This window comes from Nyctibius grandis, chromosome 2, assembly GCF_013368605.1.
Source record: "Nyctibius grandis isolate bNycGra1 chromosome 2, bNycGra1.pri, whole genome shotgun sequence".
NCBI classification, from domain to species: domain Eukaryota; kingdom Metazoa; phylum Chordata; class Aves; order Nyctibiiformes; family Nyctibiidae; genus Nyctibius; species Nyctibius grandis.
In genome coordinates this window covers 102,360,350-102,384,699 of record NC_090659.1, presented here as the reverse complement: position 1 = coordinate 102,384,699, position 24,350 = coordinate 102,360,350, and the positions used below count along the sequence as shown (strand labels likewise).

At 37.3% G+C, this 24,350-nt stretch overlaps 1 protein-coding gene across 2 annotated transcripts in view; it reads left to right on the top strand.

The window, feature by feature from the left end:
• The window catches only part of B3GLCT (beta 3-glucosyltransferase), a 69,419-nt gene that overhangs the window by 20,793 nt on the left and 24,276 nt on the right, over nt 1-24,350 (top strand). For both annotated transcript variants that reach the window (XM_068420972.1, XM_068420963.1), the window contains exons 5-8: nt 8,882-8,958; nt 12,967-13,078; nt 18,215-18,351; nt 20,002-20,065. In XM_068420972.1, coding sequence (XP_068277073.1) covers nt 8,882-8,958; nt 12,967-13,078; nt 18,215-18,351; nt 20,002-20,065 — 390 coding nt within the window. The remainder of the gene's footprint in view (nt 1-8,881; nt 8,959-12,966; nt 13,079-18,214; nt 18,352-20,001; nt 20,066-24,350) is intronic.

The window sequence follows — 24,350 nt, the reverse complement described above, 5'->3', positions numbered from 1 at the left end:
GATTCATTAGTTATTATTTCCCACTGTTTTAAAACGAGAAGTGGAAGGCAGCTGCTACATTTGTGTTACTTAATGAAACTAGAATATCTGCATTGCTTTAAAATGGATTAAATCACTCACATTCATATTTAATTTACATTAATCTTTACAAGTAATTTGTCCATTTATTTTCTTTCACTGTATACTTAAAACATTTTTTTCATGTGAAACTAATCTATAATTCTGGTCACCAGTAGATGTCATTATTGAGTTCGTGCTTAAAAGCATATTTCATAGCTATTTATCGAATATGAACCAAAACTCGTAAGTATATTAAACAATGGCTAGAACGTAGCAATGAAGAAAATTCCTTAAGAATTTTACCAATTTTCTCAATTTTCTGAGACTTCTGCATTTAAGAAGCTCTGTAAGCTAGGCCTTCCTAAGAAAGACCAGATAAGAATAAGAAAGCTGTCAGAGTGTGAAATGATAATATTTGGGACTATTCCCTTTCTGTCTTCTTAAAAAATTGAAAACCAGGATTGCTTTTTTTGGCTATTACGTTTAAGACTAGAAAATAGATAAAATATGGTTTTGAAAAATTATAGATTTTGTCTGAAATACTGTTTTAGATGCAGTTAATGCTATTTAATTGACTGGGGTCGTGACATTGTTTTGAAGACAAAGGTCTGTGTATTTTTTTATGAAAATTGGTCTAATAGAGTAAATGCCTTTTTTTTTTTTTTTTTTTTTTTTTCCCCCCTGAGGGTTCTTACATTAAACACCCTCAGCCAATTCATTATGTTCAAAAAAACTTCTATTTTTCCTGAAAAGCCTAGAGATTAAATGGTATCCTATGTATATTAACCAGAAGAAATATGGCAAATTAGTAGTACTCATTATGGAGTTTAAAAAAAAACCCAAACAAACCAAGAATGTAAGAATAAGATTTTAAGACTGATACCATGGAGTATTGGAAAATGAAAACGAGTATCACGTACTTCCATATGAATAATAGATGATGTGAAGTATGACCTCTGTTTTATAGAATCGTTGTAACTATAATTTGCAGTATTTTTACTATTAGGCTTACTTTGTTTTGAGCAAAATCCTGTATTTTGTGTCATCTCATAGAAATGAAGTTTCACAGATTTAAACTGTCCCTACATAGAAAGGGGAATATTGCTTGTTTGTGAGTTCGAGGAGTATTACTGTAGTGATTATTAACATCTGTTTAAAAGAAACAAGTACAGTCAAAAGTACGGAACTGTACATAGAAAACCTCCATATTATGTTGCTTGAGTAAATACTTGCTTTAGTTAACATCGTTAAATTTTCATAATATTGTTTCTTTGTCTATTTCCCAATTTCCACTTTGGCTAACATGAAAATAGGTGACAAATGTTAGGAGCATCCTATAGTTGTGTTCTTGTTTATTTAAAACAATTTTGCAAAATCCTGTTTCCTGAAGCACAGCAGGAACAAAAATGATCAGAAACCCAGCTGGCCTATGCCATTGCCCTGTGCCTCAGAAGTTCAGTCTCTTTCTTATCTTACAGGATCACACGTACAGAAGGTTCTATTTCTCTGCTTCCAACACACATTGACTGTAACTCAGTATTCGAGCTGCTGCATCTATAAGGTTTAGAAGCCTCTTAGTGCCTATCTCAGCTTTATTTTATTATGTCTTTAGAGTCATGGCCACAATGTCTGTTGCCAAAATGCCAGTTGTTGTTGAGTATGGCACATGTGCTTTAAAAATCTGTTATTTTTAACTGCCTAGACTGTACTGATAGCAGGATTGCACTATTTAAATAGTACGGAAGATTTCTTTGTTAAAGTATTGGAGAGGGGAAAAAACGTATGATTAGTTTGCTTGAATTTTAATGTACATATGTTAAGCCATCATCATATCCTATCTGAAATGACCTGTGTCCAAATTGTTCCTGCTCAGGTTTTGGCCATCCGTGAGAGACTACTTTCAGGGAATTTGTGGACTGTATCTTTTTTTTTTCTTAATTTGCCAGTGGGACATACATTCCTTTTCTGGGTGAGTTAATGTTTTTTGAAGTTCTTCCTAGCTCTAATTCCACATCTGATTTCAGATGCTGGAGTGAAGCTAGCTGAAGTTCTGTTGTCCAAAAGCCTCCTTAAATATTCCCCTGTTATTGTTTGATACTATTCCCACGATGAATTCTGACATCCATATCTCACCTGAAAGAGACCTTGAAATACTATCAGGCTGTAATGGAAACAACTCTGAAAATGTGTCTGGATTTTTCTTGGTCTGTAGTAGTAGTTGCCTTATTTTATTCCTTGTTAGATGTATTCCGCAAATGAACAGGCATACATTGCTTTTCCAGATCTACAACAAACTGTATAGCTGAAATTTCCCAATGGTTCTGAGTCTTGAGTCTTGGTTCTGAGTAGGTCTGAACTGTTCTGCTTTTTACCCTTACTATAAAGCTCACATGCATGTTAATAATGCTGTGTTTATAAAATCTAGTGGAAGGATTTCTCATTCACTGCAACAGTGTTGTTTAAACTGATTTGTATATGTAGAAAAGCTATTCATAGACTTAATTTGCTGGAGCCCTTTCGAAATTCATACCATAAATGAAGGCAGTCCATAATATATCTGTTGCTTCAACTTCCAGATTTCTTGCTCAAATTGTATGTTCTAGTCTGAAAACCCTATTTCCTCTTCTCCCTCCTATAATGGCCTCCCATGCCATGGAAGCTGCTTCCAGCTGAGACTGATCAGATGATTCATTTTTGGAACTTGTGTTTCTAACAAGGTTTAACTCATTATTAAGTGAAGTGTGGGGCTGCATTCTGTCCTGCCCGTCGCATCTCCATGTCTACAACAGTTTGTCTTATGGTTAGGTTTTCCTCAATATCAAAAACAACTCTTTTTTTTTTTTTTTTTTTTAATTAGAACAGGTATGTTTTATACATAACTTTAAACTATTATATTTCCTAGTGTTATTAGATCTAGTGTCTTTTTTTAAAAAGGTTAGTGTGCAGTCTGTTTCCTTCCTAGCAACAGGTTTCTTTTCTTCTGCAAGTATTTATTCATGTCGATTAAATCCTGCAGCCTCATGAAATGTACTTGTCACCTTAAAATGCTTATTCCTTAACATGTAAGAGTTTATCCTGCCAGGCAGTGGACAGTTTTTGTTGACTTTATTTATGAAAAACAAGGCTCTTTGGCATACCTTCTCCATTATTTTTCCCTCTTTGCAGAACAAAGATCAGATGCCAGTCTGTACCAAAGCTGTTGAGGAAGGTACTGTCATGTCATCTGTGATATTAATCTTGTACACCATTCTACTTCGCCCAGGTCTTGTTAGTCTTTGACTGATCGGCAGGACTCTTTCCACAGCAAAATGATGAATCTGGCACATGACTGGCAACAGACTGTGTGAAGGTGTCTTGCTGAGATGACAAGTCCTGCACTTCTGTGTGGTGAAGGCAGAGATTCTGATGGGGTATCTGGAGCATCTGGCACTCTTACCTTCTCAAAGAAGTGAAGTCCCTGCAGGGAGTCCCTCATGGACTCAAAAAATTAGAGTAATTAGGGAACGTGGTACTGCCGTGAAAGAGAGGGAGGAAGAAGTTCCAGCCATTACCAGTGGCCTCCTGAAACCACACAAATCCTTGTCCAAAAATTTCCAGTATCATATTACCCAGTATGTGTTGCTCTTGTGATGTTTTTTTTCTGTCTGTATTGCTTGTGTCAGACAATAGTACCAATAACTACTAAAAGCCCTGGATCATTTCTGGCTTATGAATAGGAAATTCTGGAAACAAGATTTCTTTGTCCTTTTCTTCCGCCTTTAGACAGTATTTTCCATTTAGAAAATGAACACCTCAATATTGCCATACTAGTTGAATTTTATCCTAAACTTGCATACTTGCATCTTGCATAATTTGTTTTTTTTTTCTTTAAAAGATAGAAAACAAATTAATGGATTAATTAATTATTTTGGACTTCCATCCATTTTCAGATTCCTGTATAAAGTTTATTTGGGCCTTCATTTTTATCCAACCTTTTTTCTCTCCCCCTTTGCTTCTGTTTTGCCTGACTTCTGTTTGTAACATGAACCAAAACTTTCGTATTTATATCTATCTTCCAAATCTGTCCATAAAACTTCACTTGTATTATGTGGATAGAGTTTGCAGTATAAAAACCTTGTCTCTAATAAGTGTGTGCATTTAAGTGGTCAGTGTATGAAGTTCGTATTTCCCCTTCCTTATCCATATTAACATCCGCATTTGTTTTCTGATGTATTACTTATTCTGCTTATATGCATTGTCTGATATCAGCATGTTCTTGGTCATTTTCTTTCCTGTTCAGTGCATAGTTTGTCTTCATAATGCTTAATTTCTTTCAGGATTTGCATTTTAAAATGCAACTGCTTATTTTGGGGCCTCAATATTTGCGTGCTCAACTTGTGAAATGCTTCTAAACTCTGATCTGTTAAAGGGTGAGATGCCTTCAAGTTCTGAAAATCAAACCTTTTGGAAGTGTTTCAGGAAGAGTGTACAAAATTACTGTTTAGTTTGGAAAATGTATTTCAGAGTCGTCTTGAATTTGTTCTCTTCAAGGGCATCTTGCAGGACTTCGCATATTTGACTGACTTCTGTTTTGTCTCTTCTTTCCTCCAGCTGTTCTCTTGGCTTTTTGTTTTACTTGTTTGATCTCTGACTTTCCGATATGCCCTTGTTTCTCCTTCTGCAAAGGTACCAGAATCCTTTTGACAATTACTAGGCTTTATTATCAGCAAAATCGATATCTAGCCTGTTAACTATTTTGTGCCTGAAACTGTAAAACGTATCTAGACTGTAATGCTAGAAGATGAATATGATCATCTTCCTATAATAGATACTCAGTAGATTTGAGAGAATTTGTAGAAGCTGGATAATACTGCACTAATGAGATCTTTTAAAAGTTTCATGGGCTCCTCTCAGCCCTGCCTTACACATCATACACTGGTTTTATATAGCTGCTTTTCCCAGTCAAGTATGTGATAAGAGCCTTGGCTTTTGTATGCAGAAAATTGGACCTGTCACCTTACAGAGATCACTTCTCATGTCAGGACAAAAACTATACATGAAATTGGCAAGTTTAAAGCGCTTTAGGCAAAAGTGCCTCTCAGCGTCTTCTGCAGCAGTCGCTGCAGACATCATAGGATTTGGACGAAACCATTTCTCTAAGGTATATCTTTATTAGTAAAGAATGAATAAGAGATTGATCTGAAGTTTCTTCCTCCACTGTGACTGCTGTCTGCTATGTTGAAGTTGCTCAGTCATCTTTGAATGGAGTGACATATTCACTGCTCTCAAGTATACATGAGACTAGAATTACTAAATCATTAGAAATTAACCCTTAAAATCAGTACTTGTTAACAGTTTTCTTTGTTTCTTGTAAGTTCTCCTGAGCATCTACAATAGTACTTGAAATACATTTACCAAATTTCTTGCCTTGTGGAAGCTTCCTTCTGTTCATGTTCCTTCTCTTCTTCCTTTCTTCTTCCTAAGTTAGATGATGTATTTTTGGTTTACTTGGTAAGAGACTATTGGGGCGAAGGAACCTGCTGCCCCATGTATCACATTAAGTTAGCTAGGGAGATGACTGCCTCAAACTTGCTGTTAGTGAAAGATGCTCCAGACTTACTTGTCTGTGAATATAAAAGTCTACTAAGAAATGGAAATACTTAGAACTTTCTGTGAGGCTAAGAATTTCAATAATTTCAAATTGCAATAAAAAGTTGAAGGTTAGTGAGCTAATATTATTTCCATAGACTAAAGGGAGAGAAGAGCAGATGGAGTAAACCATTGTCCGTTTGTGTGTACAACACATAGGATTTGCAAACCATCCAGTGTTAGAATAGACTTTATAGATTTTGAAGGCACAATTTGCTAATAATAAAAGAATCAACAGAACCCCATAAATAGCTTAATTTCATTGTTTGAAGTGGTTTTATGTGTTAGTTCTGATTGATTGAGAAAGAATTCTAGTATTGTGGCTGATAATATTAGAGTGTGAGTTTTTACTTAAAAGCAAAAGCTATCTTAAATGGCCATTCTAAATAAAGAAACTTATTCAAATCAGTTGGCAACATAATTGTTATGGTTCACCGTTAATACTTACTCTCACGAAGAGCAGCTGTGTACTGTATATCACATGTCTGTCTTCTGTATGATTGTTTTTATTTAGAATTCTTAGAAACTGTGGAGATAGTATTCCTGACTAGTTTTTATCCACACAAGTGATAAGCAAACAAATGATGCTTTAGTGCAATTTATTGTTGTCATTCTAGGCTACTGTCTCATTATACACATCTCTAGTAGCATTTATTATAATAAATACTCAAATCTTTTCCAGATTTTTCCACATCTTTTTTGTCTTGTTACAAAATAAGACTTACTTTGGGATGTTGGTGATCATTAACTCTCAATAGGACAAAACAGGGAAGATAGGGGATTCTAGGGGAGGAAAAAAGAAAATGCAGAATAAATTGGTGAGAACTCTTATATTGATTAAATTTCTCCCTCCAAAGGTACACTTTTTAATTAGCAAGTTCAAATACTTGTCCCAGTTTTGAAATTTCAGACTGCTGCTCATACTAAATATTAGACTGACTTAAAATCCATGTAATTATTTTATTATTATTGTACTAAATCTCAGTTAACTGAAAGTATAGCAGATGTGCCATACTTGCTTGGCACTAATATTTGGACTATTTCTACGTTAGCAAGTAGTTTGGTGCAAAAGGAGCTAATACGTAGAGCGGTGCAGTTGTTGCTGAGGAGCTAGCACTGGTGTTACATGACATTTCAAAGGGTTTTGCTTTGGACTAGTTCAGATTTGGTTCTGTGAACTAGAGGTTCATTAGCAGTTGCAGCACATCTTCTGGTTTAGTTTCATCCCAAAGGAATACAATTTGTGCACTCTGTCATGCAAGACAGTGCAGTGAGTAGGAAAAAATGCATAACAATGGACTAACGTAGACTAAATATACGAGGCAGTGCTAGGAAGCAGTAGGAGCTACTTTTGGTCTTGGTCTCAATCTTGCAATTAGGTTTGAACTTTATTTACCAAGTATGTCGTTTTTTTCTAGGTATTAAGATTTATGATAATAATTTTGAAATGGATCAATACCTCTGAATGTTATTCATGTCTCAGTAATTACAATAATGAAATTAATTAGGTTTTTTATATTGTTCAGTTTGAAAAGTCAGGAATTGACAACTCTACCAGCAAGCACTAATCAAAGACTCCAGACTTCATTTTGATCTTTGAAACATGTAGCCCAGTCTAGATTAAAATAAATGAAATTAGAAGTATTTTGTGGTTTTTTCACTAATGAGGGGGGCATAATTCATTTATTGATCAACATACATTTGGAAAAAAATATTTTTTTAAAATTTAGTAGTTTCTTGAGTCTTCTCATGTCCTGGTCTTCTGAATTATGATCTATTTAGGGTTTCATCTCCAAGACTGGAGGTAATTGTATTGATGTCGATACATTTTCTGCTCCTCATAATAGAAAACATAGGCATGCTTATAAATTCTTTGTATGACTGTTTTTCAGTTTGCTGCAGGACAGTTGTTTGTACCAGTAGTTGAGGAAACTCTTGTGGTGTCACATCAACATACTGCAAAGCAAATTAACACTGATAACTACTGACCACAAGTGAATTATTTCTAGATCACAAAAACCTTACTGGGCCATTTACTGATTTTCTAGTTGTGGGAACTATAGGCAGCGCGTTAGCAATTGGCAGTGTTGTAATATACATGCAGAAATTTACTCCCACTACTGTTGAAGAACAACCCAGTAAAATAAAAAAAATCAGTGACTACCAGCATCTTTCCCACATGAAAAAGTTACATCAATGATAATTACAGGTTTTTGAGACAGAAATATGTTGTAGCAGAAAGCTTGCTTTCTGATGATGAAATAGCTGGAATACCAATTGTTACGCAGTAAACTAACTGCCTAAAAATCTGTCCCTTCAGATACAAATACTTATTGCAGCTACTTTCCCAGGCAATGAGTTGTTGGATCTAGCATGCAAGCACTCAGAAGCCAGTGCTTTGGTTATGCATTCAAGTATATTTTACTGGCACCTGAGTTGTGTTCTGAGGATTTCAGTATAACATACAGTAGGAAAAAGGAATCAAATTACTTCCTCTTCATTAAAACTCTTGGGTTTTTTTGCCTCATATCTGAAGATATAGTCAGGAACACTTCAAATCACTTTAAGCTGCAGTGGTGTCTGCCACACCAACGAGATTTCAAGTAATAAAAGAGCAAATAAATTTATAGAAAGATCTTGCTTTGTAAGAAGCTTCTTTGATTTTTCAGTAAGAAAAAATGCTAACTCTTCATTTTGTTTTTTGCATAAACCTGTGGATTTTTGTCATGATGTTAGTGTGACAGGTCAAAGCTGAACTCAGCAAAGTAAAGAGTGTTAGAACTCTCACATAAGCTCTAACATGATTGTCCAATGAAAGCCTTTGTAGAATGCCCTACATTATTTATGCCTTTCTTTACAGTATGGGATTTTATGATATGCTAAAGAAATGAGTATGATATATTGTTTAATTGATTACATAGAACCTATACAAAACATTTAACTTGAAGTGTATTAGCTTTATATATAATAAAGAATTAAGAAATCATGAGTTGGAAGAAGCACTTTCCCTAAATTGCAGGTTACCTTTTTTTATACCATCCTAAGTCATCTATTCTGCAGGGCTCCTTGCTGGTAAAAGAAAATTAAGAACTAAGTAGTCATTCCAGAGTAATTTTTTTAAGATTAGTTGGTGTTTAGGGGAAAAAGTGCATATAATTCAAGTTTAATGGGAATATTTTTATTTTTCTTAAAGGAATTACCTACGGTTCTGCTTATTCATCAGATGGACGGGCATGAAGGTGCATGGACCATATTGCCATTAATGAGAGAGTAAGTGTAATGAATGTCAGTTATTTTCAGAATCTTTTGTAACCAAGAATATTAATTACTCAGACCTCTTTTTTTGGATGCAAAGTTTTTGAATGAGAGTTGCAACCTTATCTTTTTACTTTCTTATTCTACTTTTTTTTTTGTTTTCCAAAGCAATTTTCTGTTAAATTTCATTAAAACAGAAAGCTATTTTAAATAAAAGAACAACAATAATATAATGTAACTGAACAACTACCTTCTTCAAATTGTTGTGGATTTTAAAATTATTAGGGAAGTAAACTAGTCAAAAGAAATACCATTTTTAAATGTGTATTTTCCTATTTGATCCCCACTTCTCACAGTGTAAGGTGTGAGGTATTTCAGAACTTTTGACCTTTCAGATTACTTGGCTGAATGAAGTGGATAAATAATTTTTTTAAAAATAGATAATAATACCTGTTGGAGTTTCTATCTTTTATGTCTTACAGTATTTCTGAGAGGTAGTATGCCTCTCTAGTGAAAAGGTGTAGGTTTCAATATCTTTTTAGAAGCTTATATGACCAGTTTTTATCTTAGTATGGTCAGAGAAGACAGGTAATCTCAAATATCTTTTCTTCTTACCTTATGCAGATGGCTCCAAGGATGACATGCTGCATTTACATGGTAAATGGTAAATGTTCTAAACTGGCAGGGAGCAATGATTCTTGTTTCAGAAAGTCCTAAAGCTCCATGATGCTGAAGGCTATCCTTTGCCTAAAACTTGCATTTGAAATTGATGCCAGAGGCTCTGCAGCCTCTTGAGGTTTAATTTAGTTACTATAATTTATTAGGATTACTCAGAAGGATGTGTTTGTATTGGTTTGAGGTTTTTGCATCGGACTGGTTGCAGGACAGGATGCTTTTCCTTCTGCTTTCCATTGCTTTCTGTGTGTGTAGAAACACGAAAATAGTGCTTGTATAGTTGCTATCTTTGAGATACATGTAAACTTGTGAAAAGAAGCAAAAGGAGAATTAAAGTAAATTGAAAAACTGGAAGGTGATGTTCCAACTATCAATTACCTTTGGTTTTCCTTCTTAGCTCCTGTTTCAATGACCAAGTGGTTCCTCTTCTGAACTATTTATGTCTTGGTGACAGGGTTTACAGCTACAGGTCTTACAAGATAGCAGAACTCAGAAGCAAAAATACAAATGCTCATTTGTGTGATAAAGCAGAAGAAAATTCTTCAGAAATCAGGAGAAGAATCTTCAGTAGAGAATTCCCATCTTGAGAATTCTGGAATATGAATTTCCTTGTGTTTACTGTTTCACTTACCACTTTTGGCAGAATGAAGACATGGAGTAGTTTAGAAGTATGTCCATGTTGTGAGGCTTGTACTGTCTAGTTTTCTCAATGGACAGAAGAGGAGGAAGGGAGATCAGCCCATTCTTCAGCAGCTGATGATGCTCAGAATTGTGATACAAGATGGATTATTATCTGAAAACTGCTTTCAGAAGAATGGCTTTCCTCAGTTCTGTAGTTGTCAGCATTTTTAAGCAAGCCTCTAAACAGTTTTGACAATTCTTAATTTTTAGTTCTTGGGCACAGGTTAACTTGGACAAAATACTTCATTTCAGAAGATGTACAGTATCCTTACAGTCTCCAGAAGGCCCACTATGTTTCTATTCAGTAGCCATGTTCAATAAGTAGAGAAGAAATCCCTTTTTTAAATTATTACCTTGAAACTGGATCTTACCTGAGTATCTCCAATGGCTCCTTGCAATCTGAACTCCAAATCTGTGTGCTATGAAGTCTACATAAGACTCTCTGCAGGCCTTAAAATACTTGGCCTTAAAAATCATTCTGTTTGTCCATCAATAGCTAGTTGAACAGATCATTCTTTTTGGGAACTTGTATGTGCTGTATTCACAAGATACAGTAATTCTTTTTGTGGGGCTCATTCTAGTGTTTTCTCCTTGCCCTTCACCCACCTGTTTTTGTGTAAATTCAGATATTTCTTTACTAAAGTTCTAGCTGAGCACTGAAGCGTGAGAGAAAAGCCTTCAGTCTTCACAGGGCATTGAATACTGTACGTATTTAAAAATATGAGGGTATCTGATACCCTTTCTGTACTTGTTCAGCAAGTTTTAGAAGGAACAGCTAGGAAGCGTCTTTCCCAGCTGATTGTATCCTGTTCGCTTGCCTGAACGGCAAAGAGTTGCCCAGATTTCAGTGTTGAGTAGGTGTTAAGTATATGCTTCTGTGAACTAAAAGGGTGAATGGATTGTAAGTTCTTCTGGCTATTATAGTTCAGCAGATTTTTTTTAGCAGACCTTAAGCAGAAAGTAGTGAATAATCAAATACCATTGCAAGACACAGGAAAGGTAGTTTTATAGGAAGATGACTGTCATGGTTTAACTCCAGCTGGCAACTAAGCACCATGCAGCAGCTCGCTCACGCCCCTCTGGTGGGATAGGGGAGAGAATCAGAAGGGTAAAAGTGAGAAAACTCGTGGGTTGAGATAAAGACAGTTTAATAGGTAAAGCAAAAGCTTCACACACAAGCAAAGCAAAACAAGGAATTCATTCACTAATTCCCATTGGCAGGCAGGTGTTCAGCCATCTCCAGGAAAGCAGGGCTCCATCATGTCTAATGGTTACTTGGGAAGACAAAGGCCGTAACTCCAAACCTCCCCCCTTCCTTCTTCTTTCCCTGGCTTTTTATTGCTGAGCATGATGTCATATGATATGGAACATCGCTTTGGCCAGTTGGGGACAGCTGTCCCAGTGTGTCCCCTCCCAACTCCTTGTGCACCCCCAGCCCACTTGTTGGCAGGCCAGTGTGAGAAGCAGCAAAGGCCTTGACTCTGTGTAAGCGCTGCTCAGCCATAATGAAAACATCCCTGTGTTATCAACATTGTTTTCAGCACAAATCCAAACCATAGCCCCATACCAGCTACTATGAAGAAAATTAACTCTACCCCAGCCAAAACCAGCACAATGACTTGTCCCAGATGAAACTGAACTAATTTAGCACCTGGCAACCATCTGCTGCTTCTAGCATTTAATTGCAAGACCTGCAGAGCCAAGTAGCACACGTTCTAGCATTTCTCAAATAGTGGGTTTGGCTTTGGGGTTTGTTTTTTTTTTTTTAGGCAAATACCATTCCCTAAAAGATAAATGATTCTACCACCCCTTTTTCCCTATTTTTGCTGACTTGGATTTCTGCTGTTTATTTTCATTGCTGATTTTATCAGTAGACAATGCTGTAGAGGAAGAAATCTGTGATGTCTATAGGTGCTAATTTTCTTATCCTTCTCCTCAGATATTTCTTTTGTTAAATCAACATAAAAGCTATGCAGAGGAAACTGGACAAGTAACGATTGGATTTTTTTCCATTAGGATGTAATGAATTAGGCTTTGTTTTGTTAAGTAGTGGAAGAATTGAGCTGGGAGGAGTAGAGAAATAAGGAATGAGAGTTTTCTGAAGGAGTCAGGAATCCTGCATTGAGATTAGTGTTAGCTTTGAGGAAGGTAGGGGAGTCCCTTCAACCTGTGTAGTTTCACTGTACTGAAAAAGCTAATGAAGTTTTTAGGTTGGGGTTGATGGGTAGCAAACAGCTGTGAGAAAACCTGTCCCTAGGTATTTTCGTGATTGTTGTAATGGTGTTAGATGCCCAGCAGTGGGGCTTCTTGGAAAAAAGTTAAGGTTCAGAAGGGAAGGTAACTTAAACTGCTGTCTCTAAACTTCTGAATTCTTAGGTGGCTATTAGACTTTAGTACCTTTACATTTCTGAGTGGACATTCTTTATGTATCTCTATTCCCTTCTTTCTGGAATAACTGGTGCTATATAAATAGGCAGCAGCAGAGGCAGTATCTTTATCTGTTCACTGTAGTCCTTTGATATGTAATTCTAAGTTAGTAGTAAAAATTTCTGTTTCTGTGTAAATGAATAATTGATTGAAAAGAACTTATATTTGGGGAATGTGGGTTGAATCCATCATTCTGTTCATAAGCCATTTTATTAGTAAAATGTTAATTTCTTTTGTTAGCTTCTCTGTTACCTATGGTAGGAACTCCTCATGGATTTTCTTCTGTGAAGAAGACACAAGAATACAAGTTGTAAAGCTGCTAGAAACACTTGGAAGATTTGACAGGTCTAAGGTAAAATAAAAATGTAGATATTTAACTTTCTTTTGAATGTGCTTGAATGGGTTTTTAGACTAAATGTGGAATCATTTTAAGTACAAAATTATAAATACAGAATTTTAGAATTCCTAGTTACGGAACAGTTTCTGTGGTCCAGAATTTAATTTTATAATGCTGCCTGGATGGCTCAGAGCTCCAAACATTGGAAAAGATGTATCCAAACAGCTTAAAGTAAGGGGATAGATTTATGTTGCTGAGGCTGAGAGTGAGCAAGGTATTTATCATGAAGCAGTATGAGAGCCTGTCTAGCTGTTGAAGAGCTGTTAAAATTGAGCGGAGAAAAGATTCCTTGTGTGGATAGCCTGAAAATGATGTAGCATCAGTAGAAAGATGAATATAGTCTGTTGTGTGGTCCTCTCTACACATTTTCCTGTCTGTCATCAGTTCTGATTATCATCAGACAGAATGACTGATGTTAGTTTGACTAGCTGTCTCTGGTCTAATATAGTAGCATTCTCTTTCTGAACTGTCTTGGTGATAAGACAGTTTTCTTTACCTGCTGGAAAAGGAACAATACCGAAAGACTTGCAAAACAGAGGAAAATGCAGTCACCGAGGAACAAAGTAAATTTGGCAATGCAACTGGCACGGAAGCTGTTAATGTTTGAATTCTCAGTGTTCAGAAAAAAATTCAGCTTGATTTCTGTCCTTTGCCTGCAATAGAAGAAGCCAAAATCTCCTGTGCAAAATATGGTTTGCCTCTTTATTGTTACCTTGACCGAGTATTGAACTCTGCTTCAGGTCTCACTTTAGCATATTTACTTCTTTTGGAGGCACATGGCCTTGTCGTGTTTTCTCACAATTCTTTTCTAAAATGGTAATAATAATAATTCAGAGATCTTACATTTTTAAACACTGTCTTCAAAATGGCTGACTGAATATGTTCAGACCTTTGGAATATCCACTTATTTCTGTTTCAGAAACACCTTCTCCTAATTGATGTTCTCAGAATAGAAACATAAAAATTTTGTTCTAGATGCTGCCCTTATGCCAGTTTTAATCTCTCCTTTGCATTACATGTAAATTCTATTAGAATAACAAATTATGTTCCAACTTGCATTAAAAAGAAAATAAAATGTTTTGCTTTCGTACATCGTAATCATCATCTTAGTGTAACAGTCCGTAATTGATTCCTTATATGTGGTAGTAGTCCATCAGTCACAAAATTTAAGATGAGTTAGAACAGAATGAGCTCATTCATTATTCATTTAAAAATTTCATCAGTCTTCATAATAAAAAGCTGGTATACATTAATCACAATAAAAGGTCTACAAGGGGCATGTGAATAGTTGATGATTCTGCAACTTTTCACTCTGGGTATGTAGAGATTAGTAACAGAACTGCTGAGACTCATATGAATGTAATATTGAATGAAAACAGATTTGTGAAAGCAGGTCTAGGACAACTCTATGCAGAACAACTCTCTGTGGAACAACTCTACGCAGGTCAACACAGCTCGTTTGATGTAGTTGCCTTTATCTCTTCGTTACTTTTTATATTATCTCCTAGCATTTCACCACCATTATTTGAATTTTTGGATTTCATGTTTGATTTAGTTGCCTTTATCTCATTGTTGCCTTTATCTCATAGTTAGTTTTTTGTATTTCACGTTAGATTGTTACAAAAAAAATAATAAAAAATATAATAATAAAAAGCATTAAAAATTAATGATGAGATAAAGGCAACTAAATCCACAGCTTATGGAGTCTCCATCCTTGGAGATAACTCACAAGCCGTCTGGACGTGGTCATGGGCAACCTGCTGTATAGGTGGCCCTGCTTGAGCAAGGGAAGTTAGACCAAATGATCCCCAGAGGTCCCTTCCAACCTCAACCCATCTGTAATTCTGTGTTCCAACAGCAGATTGATTCAACCTGTGCTTTCATAATGGATGATGGCAGCAAGGTTAAACCGAATTGTACATGCTGCTCCTCTTCCTGTCATCCTAAGAGAATGATAGACTACAGCCCCAAAGATATCCAGAATGCATAAACCAAGCTGATGGGCAGCAGTGACTTAGTAGCTGTTGATACCTAAAGGGTATAAAAGATCTGTCTAAAGAACAGTTTGTCTTTGAGAATCATAAGAACACAGTGAGGATGCGACAGCTGAAATCTCCTGTCCTCTGTCAGACCCAAGACTTGAACAGATGAATTCAGCACACTTGTTTTGGTATTTGTGAGTAAGTGGATACAAAAGTGAGTGGGTACAGTCAACTTGATTAGCAAATTAGGTGAAGTCACCTCTGCCCTCCCTGAGGTCTAGTGTTTTGTTCTGTTTCATCACATTCCTTCAGCTATTAGTTTAAAGCGTTCTAAAGCCTTTGGAGTGCTCTTACTAAAGGTAGGTGGTTTTTGCCATTTTTGAAGCATAATATGTTAACTGATCCGGTGGATGTTAGTTATCCATAATGCAATAAATCACATTCTTTTTTTTTAACCCATATTTTTGCGTATATGCAATTCGATTACCATCATTCCTTAAGTTACTTTATAAGTTCCTTTGCATATAACTAATTTAATCTTGTAAAGCCAGCCTGCACAGATTGACTTGTCCCACATATCAGTGTGGTAAATAAACAATGTTATGACCAAATAAGCTTGGAGAGTGTTGGCTGTTACCTGGAATGCCTTCATTGTGATTTGTGGCTTAATATTGCTGGAAATAATAGTATGTGAGAGCCTGAAGAGGGTAAATGTACGGGTTTAATTTTCTGTGTTTTATAGAGAAAAGAAGGTAAGGTTGTTTTTTTTAATCCATAGATTGTTTTGGTGTAAAAATTAGCTTGCAAAATTAGGATAAGTAAAGATTTTTTTTCACTCCATGGCATAACGAAGTGGAGGTCCAGAAAAAAATCGTCTGCAGATGGTACTGTCAAATTAAAATGTTACTATTTATTAACTGTTTCTGAAACAGAATAGTGTGTGTGTGTGTGTGTGTTATGAACATTTTGAAGCCTTGGAGGCCCTAAAATAGTTTTAAAATGGTGTGCACAAATGCTTCTAAACAATTATTTTGATTCTTTCAAGGCAATCATCTTTGTGCATAAAAATTAGTATGTTTGCCCATTTTCTTTTACCTCCCAATATTTTGTTTGTGTTTTAATCTTTCCAGTGAACAGTATTGAATTGTTCCAATAAAGTAAGGAGAAAACAGGGTGTGTTGTGATTGAAGGTACAAATCAAAGGCTGAGTAAGTAGGTACCAGGTTGCAACTCCTATGAAGGTGGTTAAAAAAGTGGTGGGAAAAGATCTCCACCCTTCTCCATGTATTGGGTAGTGTCAGTTTAACTTTGGCCATTTCCTCAACAGATACCTGAACACCTACCTGTCGGCCTCGGGAAGCACATGGGGATTATGGGGGCAAACAAGTTTTCATCATTTGTGTTACTTGAAGAAGTCACTAGTCAAGTACAAGCTATATTCAATTTAGTTTTATTGAGAGTAGCTGATCAAAGGAGAGGGGAGAAATGTGCAGAATTCATGGGAAATGCCCTCAGCACCTCCCACACATATACATGAACACGCATACCATGTTACACTTGCGTCAGTCCCTTGGAGAGTAAGGGTTCCTGGTAGGGGTTGCATCCCATTCCTTCAGTTTGTGGTTGCTTATATGGGTCCTGACCATCCTTGCAGAGGTGGGGTTCTTGAAGCAGGCAGCACCCTGTAGTTTTGACTCAGTGTGTGCAGCAAGACAAACATCCCTGGTAGCTCCTGGGGGCTGCCCTTTTATTGCCTTCTGGGCAGCCAGGTTGAGTCCTGGCTGGAAGCTGGAGGGTTGCCAGGCTGTGTCCTCTGCAGCAGCCATGCTTGCACGCTCTTGCCAGGCTCAGACAGTTGGTTTTGACTGGAGGTGTCTCCTGGTGCATGCAGACCTCTCTTCTGCTGTTTGTTGACTGCCGCACGGTGGCCAAGTCTCACTCATTCCTCCTCTTCAATTCGGCTATAAAATTTAGCTCAGTCTATATAGCAACATCTGCTTGGAGTTAGAAAGATGGCTGCTGAATCAAATCAAATAGGGCAGGGAGGATGGAGAAAAAACAGTCACCCTAACTTTGAATCTATTTCAGTGATGAACTTGTAAATTTTCAGGAAAAAGAAAAGCCTGAGTTACTGTCATAATGCAAAGAACCCCACACTTTAGACATTTAAAATAACCATTAAGGTGATTCAGAATTCTGATTCATTGTTTGTACTTGTAGGCATGAAAAGCAATTTATATTTTGGGGTTTTAAATTTTATGTATCTATGTATGTACATACACACACATACATTCTTTTTTCCCTTCATTAGAGTCCTTATTCTGCAAAAATTTGGGTGTATACTTGTTTTATATCCATCCTAAACAGAAAGATTAAAACAACTGACAGTAATGTTAAAGCAGCATTTAAGTCACTTAAATATTTTCAGATACAGCAGAGTCAGTAATAAATTCTTAAACATTGTTATTAAAAACTAAAAATAATGCTACTACTTATTTTTTTACTTTACAAATACATACTTGGGACCTTCTTCATTTAACTGTTTTGAAGATCAAGGTGTTTAAAATGTATTTGCTTTTTAAGTTCCCTAGTGTAAAAGAGGCTAGACAGATGGAAATTCAAAATGGATATATATATATATATAAAGTTCCTGAATGCAATGCTTTTGAGTGTCTTGTCTAATCAGTAGTCAGTTTGAGCAGTCAAACACTGGAACAGGTTGCCCAGATAGGTTGTGGAGTGTATTCAAAACACGACTGCACAAAGTCTTGGGCAACCTGCTCTGGCTGACCCTGCTTGAGCAGGAGGATTGAACTAGAGAATCTCAAGAGGCTGCTTCCAACCTCAACCCTTCTGGGATTCAGAGCTCTTTGAACAGGTGGAATCCAGGGCATATGCTGGAGTTTGAAAATACAGTGTGCACCTGAACTCAAGAGAACTGCTTTTATTTTCATTTCTTGCCAAGTACAACTTTTGTCTGGTTTATTGTCAACAATATGCTTCCCTTGTTTTTGTTTTCAGGTTTGCTTTATTCAGCATGAACACAGTCTTCATCGTCACTAAAAGGATGCTGTAGATGAACAAAATTGTTTCCTATATTCCTTTACAGGAGTGGTTTTTAGGTAAAGCACTATATGATGAAGAATCTACAATAATTCACCATTATGCCTTTGCTGAAAATCCTACAGTCTTTAAATTCCCAGATTTTGCTGCTGGTTGGGCACTTAGCATTCCACTTGTTAACAAGTAAGAATTGGAATTTTTAATAACTTCTTAATCGTTTATTGACAGTAGTTAAGAGTGTTGAATTTATACATTTTTTTCTAGATGCTAATCAATATTATTTTAATGAGTTATGATTTCATATGGATTCATATTTTCTATAAAAGATGAAGGTGTACCTGCAGTGCAGTTGAAGGTCTTACTGCAGATCATGTAGGTATGCAAAGTCAAATTTTACTTTTGAGCTGTCTTTGAATTGAAGCTGCTGATTGCAGTTGAGCTATGACAGCCAGCTTGGGTTGTACTCAACCAGTGTGGGCTGGCCTCTCGTGGGTTTGACTTCAGAGCCTACACTGAGCTTTTGCTTCTGCCACCTGCATTATCAGCATCCGTGCCAATACATGGTCTACTTTAGTTTGAGTATCTAAGGTGCCTAGTGAGACATTCAACCAGGCACAGTAATGTACAGCTAGCTCTGGGTATGCCTACATAGACTTGTGCTCCCACTATAAACTTACCCAGAAAATACTCCTTAGATAAAATTCCATTTCTTCCTTATGCTATACATTCCAAGCATAGTTATTATAAATAAACACTTAAGAATTCATTAGGAGGCAAAGGTACAGAAATATTTCCGTATCATTGCTGTGCATGTGATTTATTTTGCTTCACTCTGCCTGTCTAAAAGTTAACACGTCAGCTAGTTAATAGTTGTCCTGTCCTAGTCATTCAACTAGTTCAATACCGTCTCTTGTCATTTAAAAAACGTATTCTCCAGCAGAGAGCAGTTTTATTCCTAGATCTTCGAGTGACTGCATTGCCCTCTAGAAGTGTTTCTCTCATGCTATAGAGACAACTTAGATGTTTATTTCAGATTAGATGCTTAGTTTTTAAATGAGATTTGAAAAGTTCATAGATTTCAGAAGTTGAATGCATCTTGCTGTGGCAAGGATTGATGTTTTCATAAATTGAAGGTGCCTAAATACTGTGCTTTGGAATACAGAAAAAGAGAATATTGTCTGAAGTTTGAGATGCTGATCAGTACTGAGCTTCAAATGCACTGCTGCTTTTAATCTGTTGAAAATGTTATGCAAGACTCTCCATCTACTCCAGATGAGAACTTTCTTCTTGGGCAGGAAGAATGTATCAAAATGTGTGTGCTGAAAACTATTAACATCATCACACTGTGCTCAGATGAAAAAAAAAATAAAGAAATATAAATTGCTTCTTGGGGCAATAAATACAGAAATGTCCCTAAGCACCACATCTACACGGCTTTTAAATACCTCCAGGGATGGTGACTCCACCACTTCCTTGGGCAGCCTGTTCCAATGCTTGACAACCTTTTCCATGAAGAAATTTTTCCTAATATCCAATCTAAACCTCCCCTGGCACAACTTGAGACCGTTTCCTCTCGTCCTATCGCTTGTTACTTGGGAGAAGAGACCGACACCTTCCTCACTACAGCCTCCTTTCAGGTAGTTGTAGAGAGCGATAAGGTCTTCCCTGAGCCTCCTTTTCTTCAGACTAAACAACCCCAGTTCTGTCAGCCGCTCCTCATAAGACTTGTGCTCTAGGGATGGTCAATAATACCAGCCACACTTTGCATATGCTAGTGATTGATTTTATTTTTTTCATTTTTTTGAGTAAATTTCTTCATCTTTAATTGTATAGGCTTGCAAAGAAGTTGAAAAGTGAACCGCTCAAGTCAGACTTTACGATAGATTTAAAGCATGAGGTAAGCAGTGATGTGATGAAATCTCTACATTTGAATGGTGATAAATTATAATGGAAATAACAGATTTTCTTAGAGGTTGCCAAAAGTTTGAATGCAATGGCATGTTTAATTTCTTTCCCTTCCTTTAGAATATTTTGACATAATACTTTTTAAAACTATATTTCAAGCATAGAAGAATTCATGAATAAAATTGCATTCGTATATGAATACATATATGGTTGTATACAGTGAATTATCTTCTAAGGCTTGCTCTATAAAAAGGGAAAGAGACCCCCAATGCATGAAGCATAAGCTGACATGAATAGTGTCTCAAGATACAAGCCAGCCTCACTCACTTTCTAAATAAGACTCTTAAGAGCTAAATATGATGGAGTTTAGATTAAATTGTTTGAGGAACCTAACTGTTGTGTGAACAATCAGCTCTGCAGCTTGCAGCATGGAAGTCTGGAATATTTTTTTTTGCCTCTGGTTTGCAGCAGTTTTAAAAGGTAGCTACTAGGTCTTTCAGAGAATGTGTGTTGACTGAAAGGAACATGAGAAGAAAGGAGTGGGGGGATCTGAAAGATGATCAGTGGTACCTTTTCTGAAGCTTTTTTATTTTTTCTGCCTTCAAAATGTTTGTGCAGCCCAGGGTTTTCTACTGTCACCAAACTGAACTCCTGAACTAGGGTGGAAGGGGAGAATGAATCTGGAGTAAGCTTGCTGATTTTGGCCTGAAATTGGGTGACATTGAATTTGTTTTAATTTATTAAAACTCTCCTGAAAGTTAGCTATAAATCGTGGCTCCGACCCAGAAAAAAAACTACCTTACTTAAAACTACTGCTGCTGTTCCAGATCTTTATTCTGTAATGGTTATAAACCTCCTCATTTTCAACATAAATCTGCAATGTATTTATAAATTTGTAGCATATTTAAATTAATTTGATTTTGTGCCAACACTATTCTTTCACATAGTTTCCCCTCCTTGACTGATGTATTTCTCAAAAGCATTTGGATCCCTCTCAGCTTTCATTTTGCTATGTGAAACAAGCCAACAAGCTGTTTCTTCCCTCTTGTTAATTTTTCTAAATGCAAGACCTTGGGCTTCACACTGTTAATCTTCTTTTTGTAAGTTACCTCAAAGACGTTTGTATATTCCCAGTAATTCCAGCCTACCTCAGCACTGACAAAGCCTCTAAACATAGTGTCATAAAAAAAAAAATTCATTAGCAGACTTTTTTTTATATGCCACAGATTGCTTAATGAAAAACAATTGATCACTCCACTGGCAAAATTACTTCCATCTACTTCTTATTCTGTTAGCAGTTCTTTGCATATGTTTCGTTTCAAATTTATTGCCATAGATAACCTACTTCAGCCCTGTAGTTATTCTTTCTGCACAGTCTCATGTCTCCCTAGAGACAGTTCCATTCCCCCTCATTTATTTTATAAATCACTATCTTCTCCTTCTGAAATAATTTTTATCTCTACGTCCTTCTTGTGTGAATCAAGGTTGACAACAAATCAAAGGATATAATCTCTGATTTTTAATGATTGTGTGTAATGTTTAAATTTATGAAGGATGGTAAATGTTTTAAGAAATGATTTAATTCAACAGAGTCCTAATAACATGTACGTCTGGTCCTTGGCATTTTATTGTGCCCTGTATCAGGTTTTTTTTCACTCTACTGCTTTCCAAGTCCCTGTTTCTTATATCCGTAATATTTATATCCCTTTCCATCTGTAAGACCTATTTTGCAAATATGGTAAAGGGGGTTTGTCATGCTGCTGCTCATTTGTAGATTGTTTTTTAGACTGTTTGTAACTGCACAATATGTAGCATATTCCCTAATGCTTATTCAAAACTGGAAGTGAATAATGGATTTTTTGTATATCTGACATTAGGTTTGAACTAGCACTAAGACTAAGAATTTTTTTTGTCTTTTTGTTGTAAATCCATTTCCATTGTTTTAGGAGCAGTATGTTATCCTGTTCTATAATCCTAAACGGCACTCTAACCTCACTTCTGAAATATGATAGCTTCATACCATTCTAAGGCTTTCTATTGAAGATATCATTACTCAATGTGAAATCTTAGCATATTAGGAACTTTCATAAATAACTCGTGTTAAGTTACAGTTGTTAAATATTCTTTGTGCTGCAGAAGCATTGCGTCTTTGTTCATTCATGTGATAGACATTAACTCTGAATAGCTGAATTTTGAAATAATATAATCTTAAAACGTACTGACAGCTCCTCAGAAATCCCATCACTTGCCGTTATGTAGTCTTCTAGCTACAAGGCAGGATCAAGAGCCACTTACATCCCATGATGTGAATGTGGTGACAAGGCAAAAAGATAACCTTGGGAGGTGTATGCGTGTTTATTGGCTGCTTCTTACTACAAGCATGTATATTACATGTCATTTCCGTACTCCTCCTCTACTCCAAGCACTATCAACAGTATTTGTCTTAACTGCCACTCATGCTCATGCATTTTCTTCCCCATAGAGTGGCCCTTCCCTTTAGTACTTTGTTGAACTCGTCTATAATGCTAAGATAATACGTGTTTTCAGAAGCATTGCTAAAACAGCAAAGAAATAGACCACTTAACTAATGGTGAGGCTAAGAGAAGTTACAACTTGCAAACTACAAAACTCATTGGTGTATTGAAAGAACCTGCAGCGGAGTTTACAGAATCACAGAATCACAGAATGTTAGGGATTGGAAGGGACCTCGAAAGATCATCTAGTCCAATCCCCCTGCTGGAGCAGGATTGCCTAGACCATATCACACAGGAACGCGTCCAGGTGTGTTTTGAGTGTCTCCAGAGAAGGAGACTCCACAACCTCTCTGGGCAGCCTGTTCCAGTGTTCAGTTACCCTCACCGTAAAGAAGTTTTTCCTCATATTTAAGTGGAACCTCCTGTGTTCCAGCTTGCACCCATTGCCCCTTGTCCTGTCAAGGGATGTCACTGAGAAGAGCCTGGCTCCATCCTCATGACTCTTGCCCTTTACATATTTATAAACATTAATGAGGTCACCCCTCAGTCTCCTCTTCTCTAAGCTAAAGAGACCCAGCTCCCTCAGCCTCTCCTCATAAGGGAGATGTTCCACTCCCTTAATCATCTTCGTGGCTCTGCGCTGGACTCTCTCTAGCAGTTCCCTGTCCTTCTTGAACTGAGGGGCCCAGAACTGGACACAATATTCCAGATGCGGCCTCACCAGGGCACAGTAGAGGGGGAGGAGAACCTCTCTTGACCTGCTAACCACACCCCTTCTAATACACCCCAGGATGCCACTGGCCTTCTTGGCCACAAGGGCACACTGCTGGCTCATGGTCATCCTGCTGTCCACTAGGACCCCCAGGTCCCTTTCCCCTCCGTTGCTCTCCAACAGGTCTGTCCCCAACTTGTACTCATACATGGGGTTGTTCTTGCCCAGATGCAGGACTCTACACTTGCCCTTGTTATATTTCATTAAATTTCTCCCCGCCCAACTCTCCAGCCTGTCCAGGTCTCTCTGAATGGCTGCACAGCCTTCTGGTCTGTCAGCCACTCCTCCCAGTTTTGTGTCATCAGCGAACTTGCTGACAGTGCACTCTATTCCCTCATCCAAGTCATTAATGAATATATTGAATAGTACTGGTCCCAGTACTGACCCTTGAGGGACTCCGCTAGACACAGGCCTCCAAGTGGACTCTGCCCCATTGACCACCACTCTCTGGCTTCTTTCCTTCAGCCAGTTCACAGTCCACCTCACTACCCGATCATCCAGACCACACTTCCTCAGTTTAGCTGCGAGGATGCTGTGGGAGACTGTGTCAAACGCTTTACTGAAATCAAGATAGACCACATCCACAGCTTTACCATCATCTATCCACCGGGTTATGTCCTCATAAAAGGCTATCAAGTTGGTTAAGCATGACTTCCCCTTGGTGAAGCCATGCTGAGTGCCCCTAATGATCCCCCTATCCTTGATGTGCCTAGAGACAGCACCAAGGACAAGTTGTTCCATCACCTTTCCGGGGATGGAGGTGAGGCTGACCGGTCTATAGTTACCCGGGTCCTCCTTCTTGCCCTTTTTGAAGACTGGAGTGACATTCGCTTTCCTCAGGCACCTCTCCCATTGCCCACAACTTAGCAAAGATGATGGAGAGTGGCCTAGCAATGACTTCCGCCAGCTCCCTCAGCACCCGCGGGTGCATCCCATCAGGGCCCATGGATTTATGGATGTCCAGATTGCTTAATTGGTCCCTGACCCAGCCCTCATCAACCAAGACAGATTCCTCCTCTATCCTGACTTCT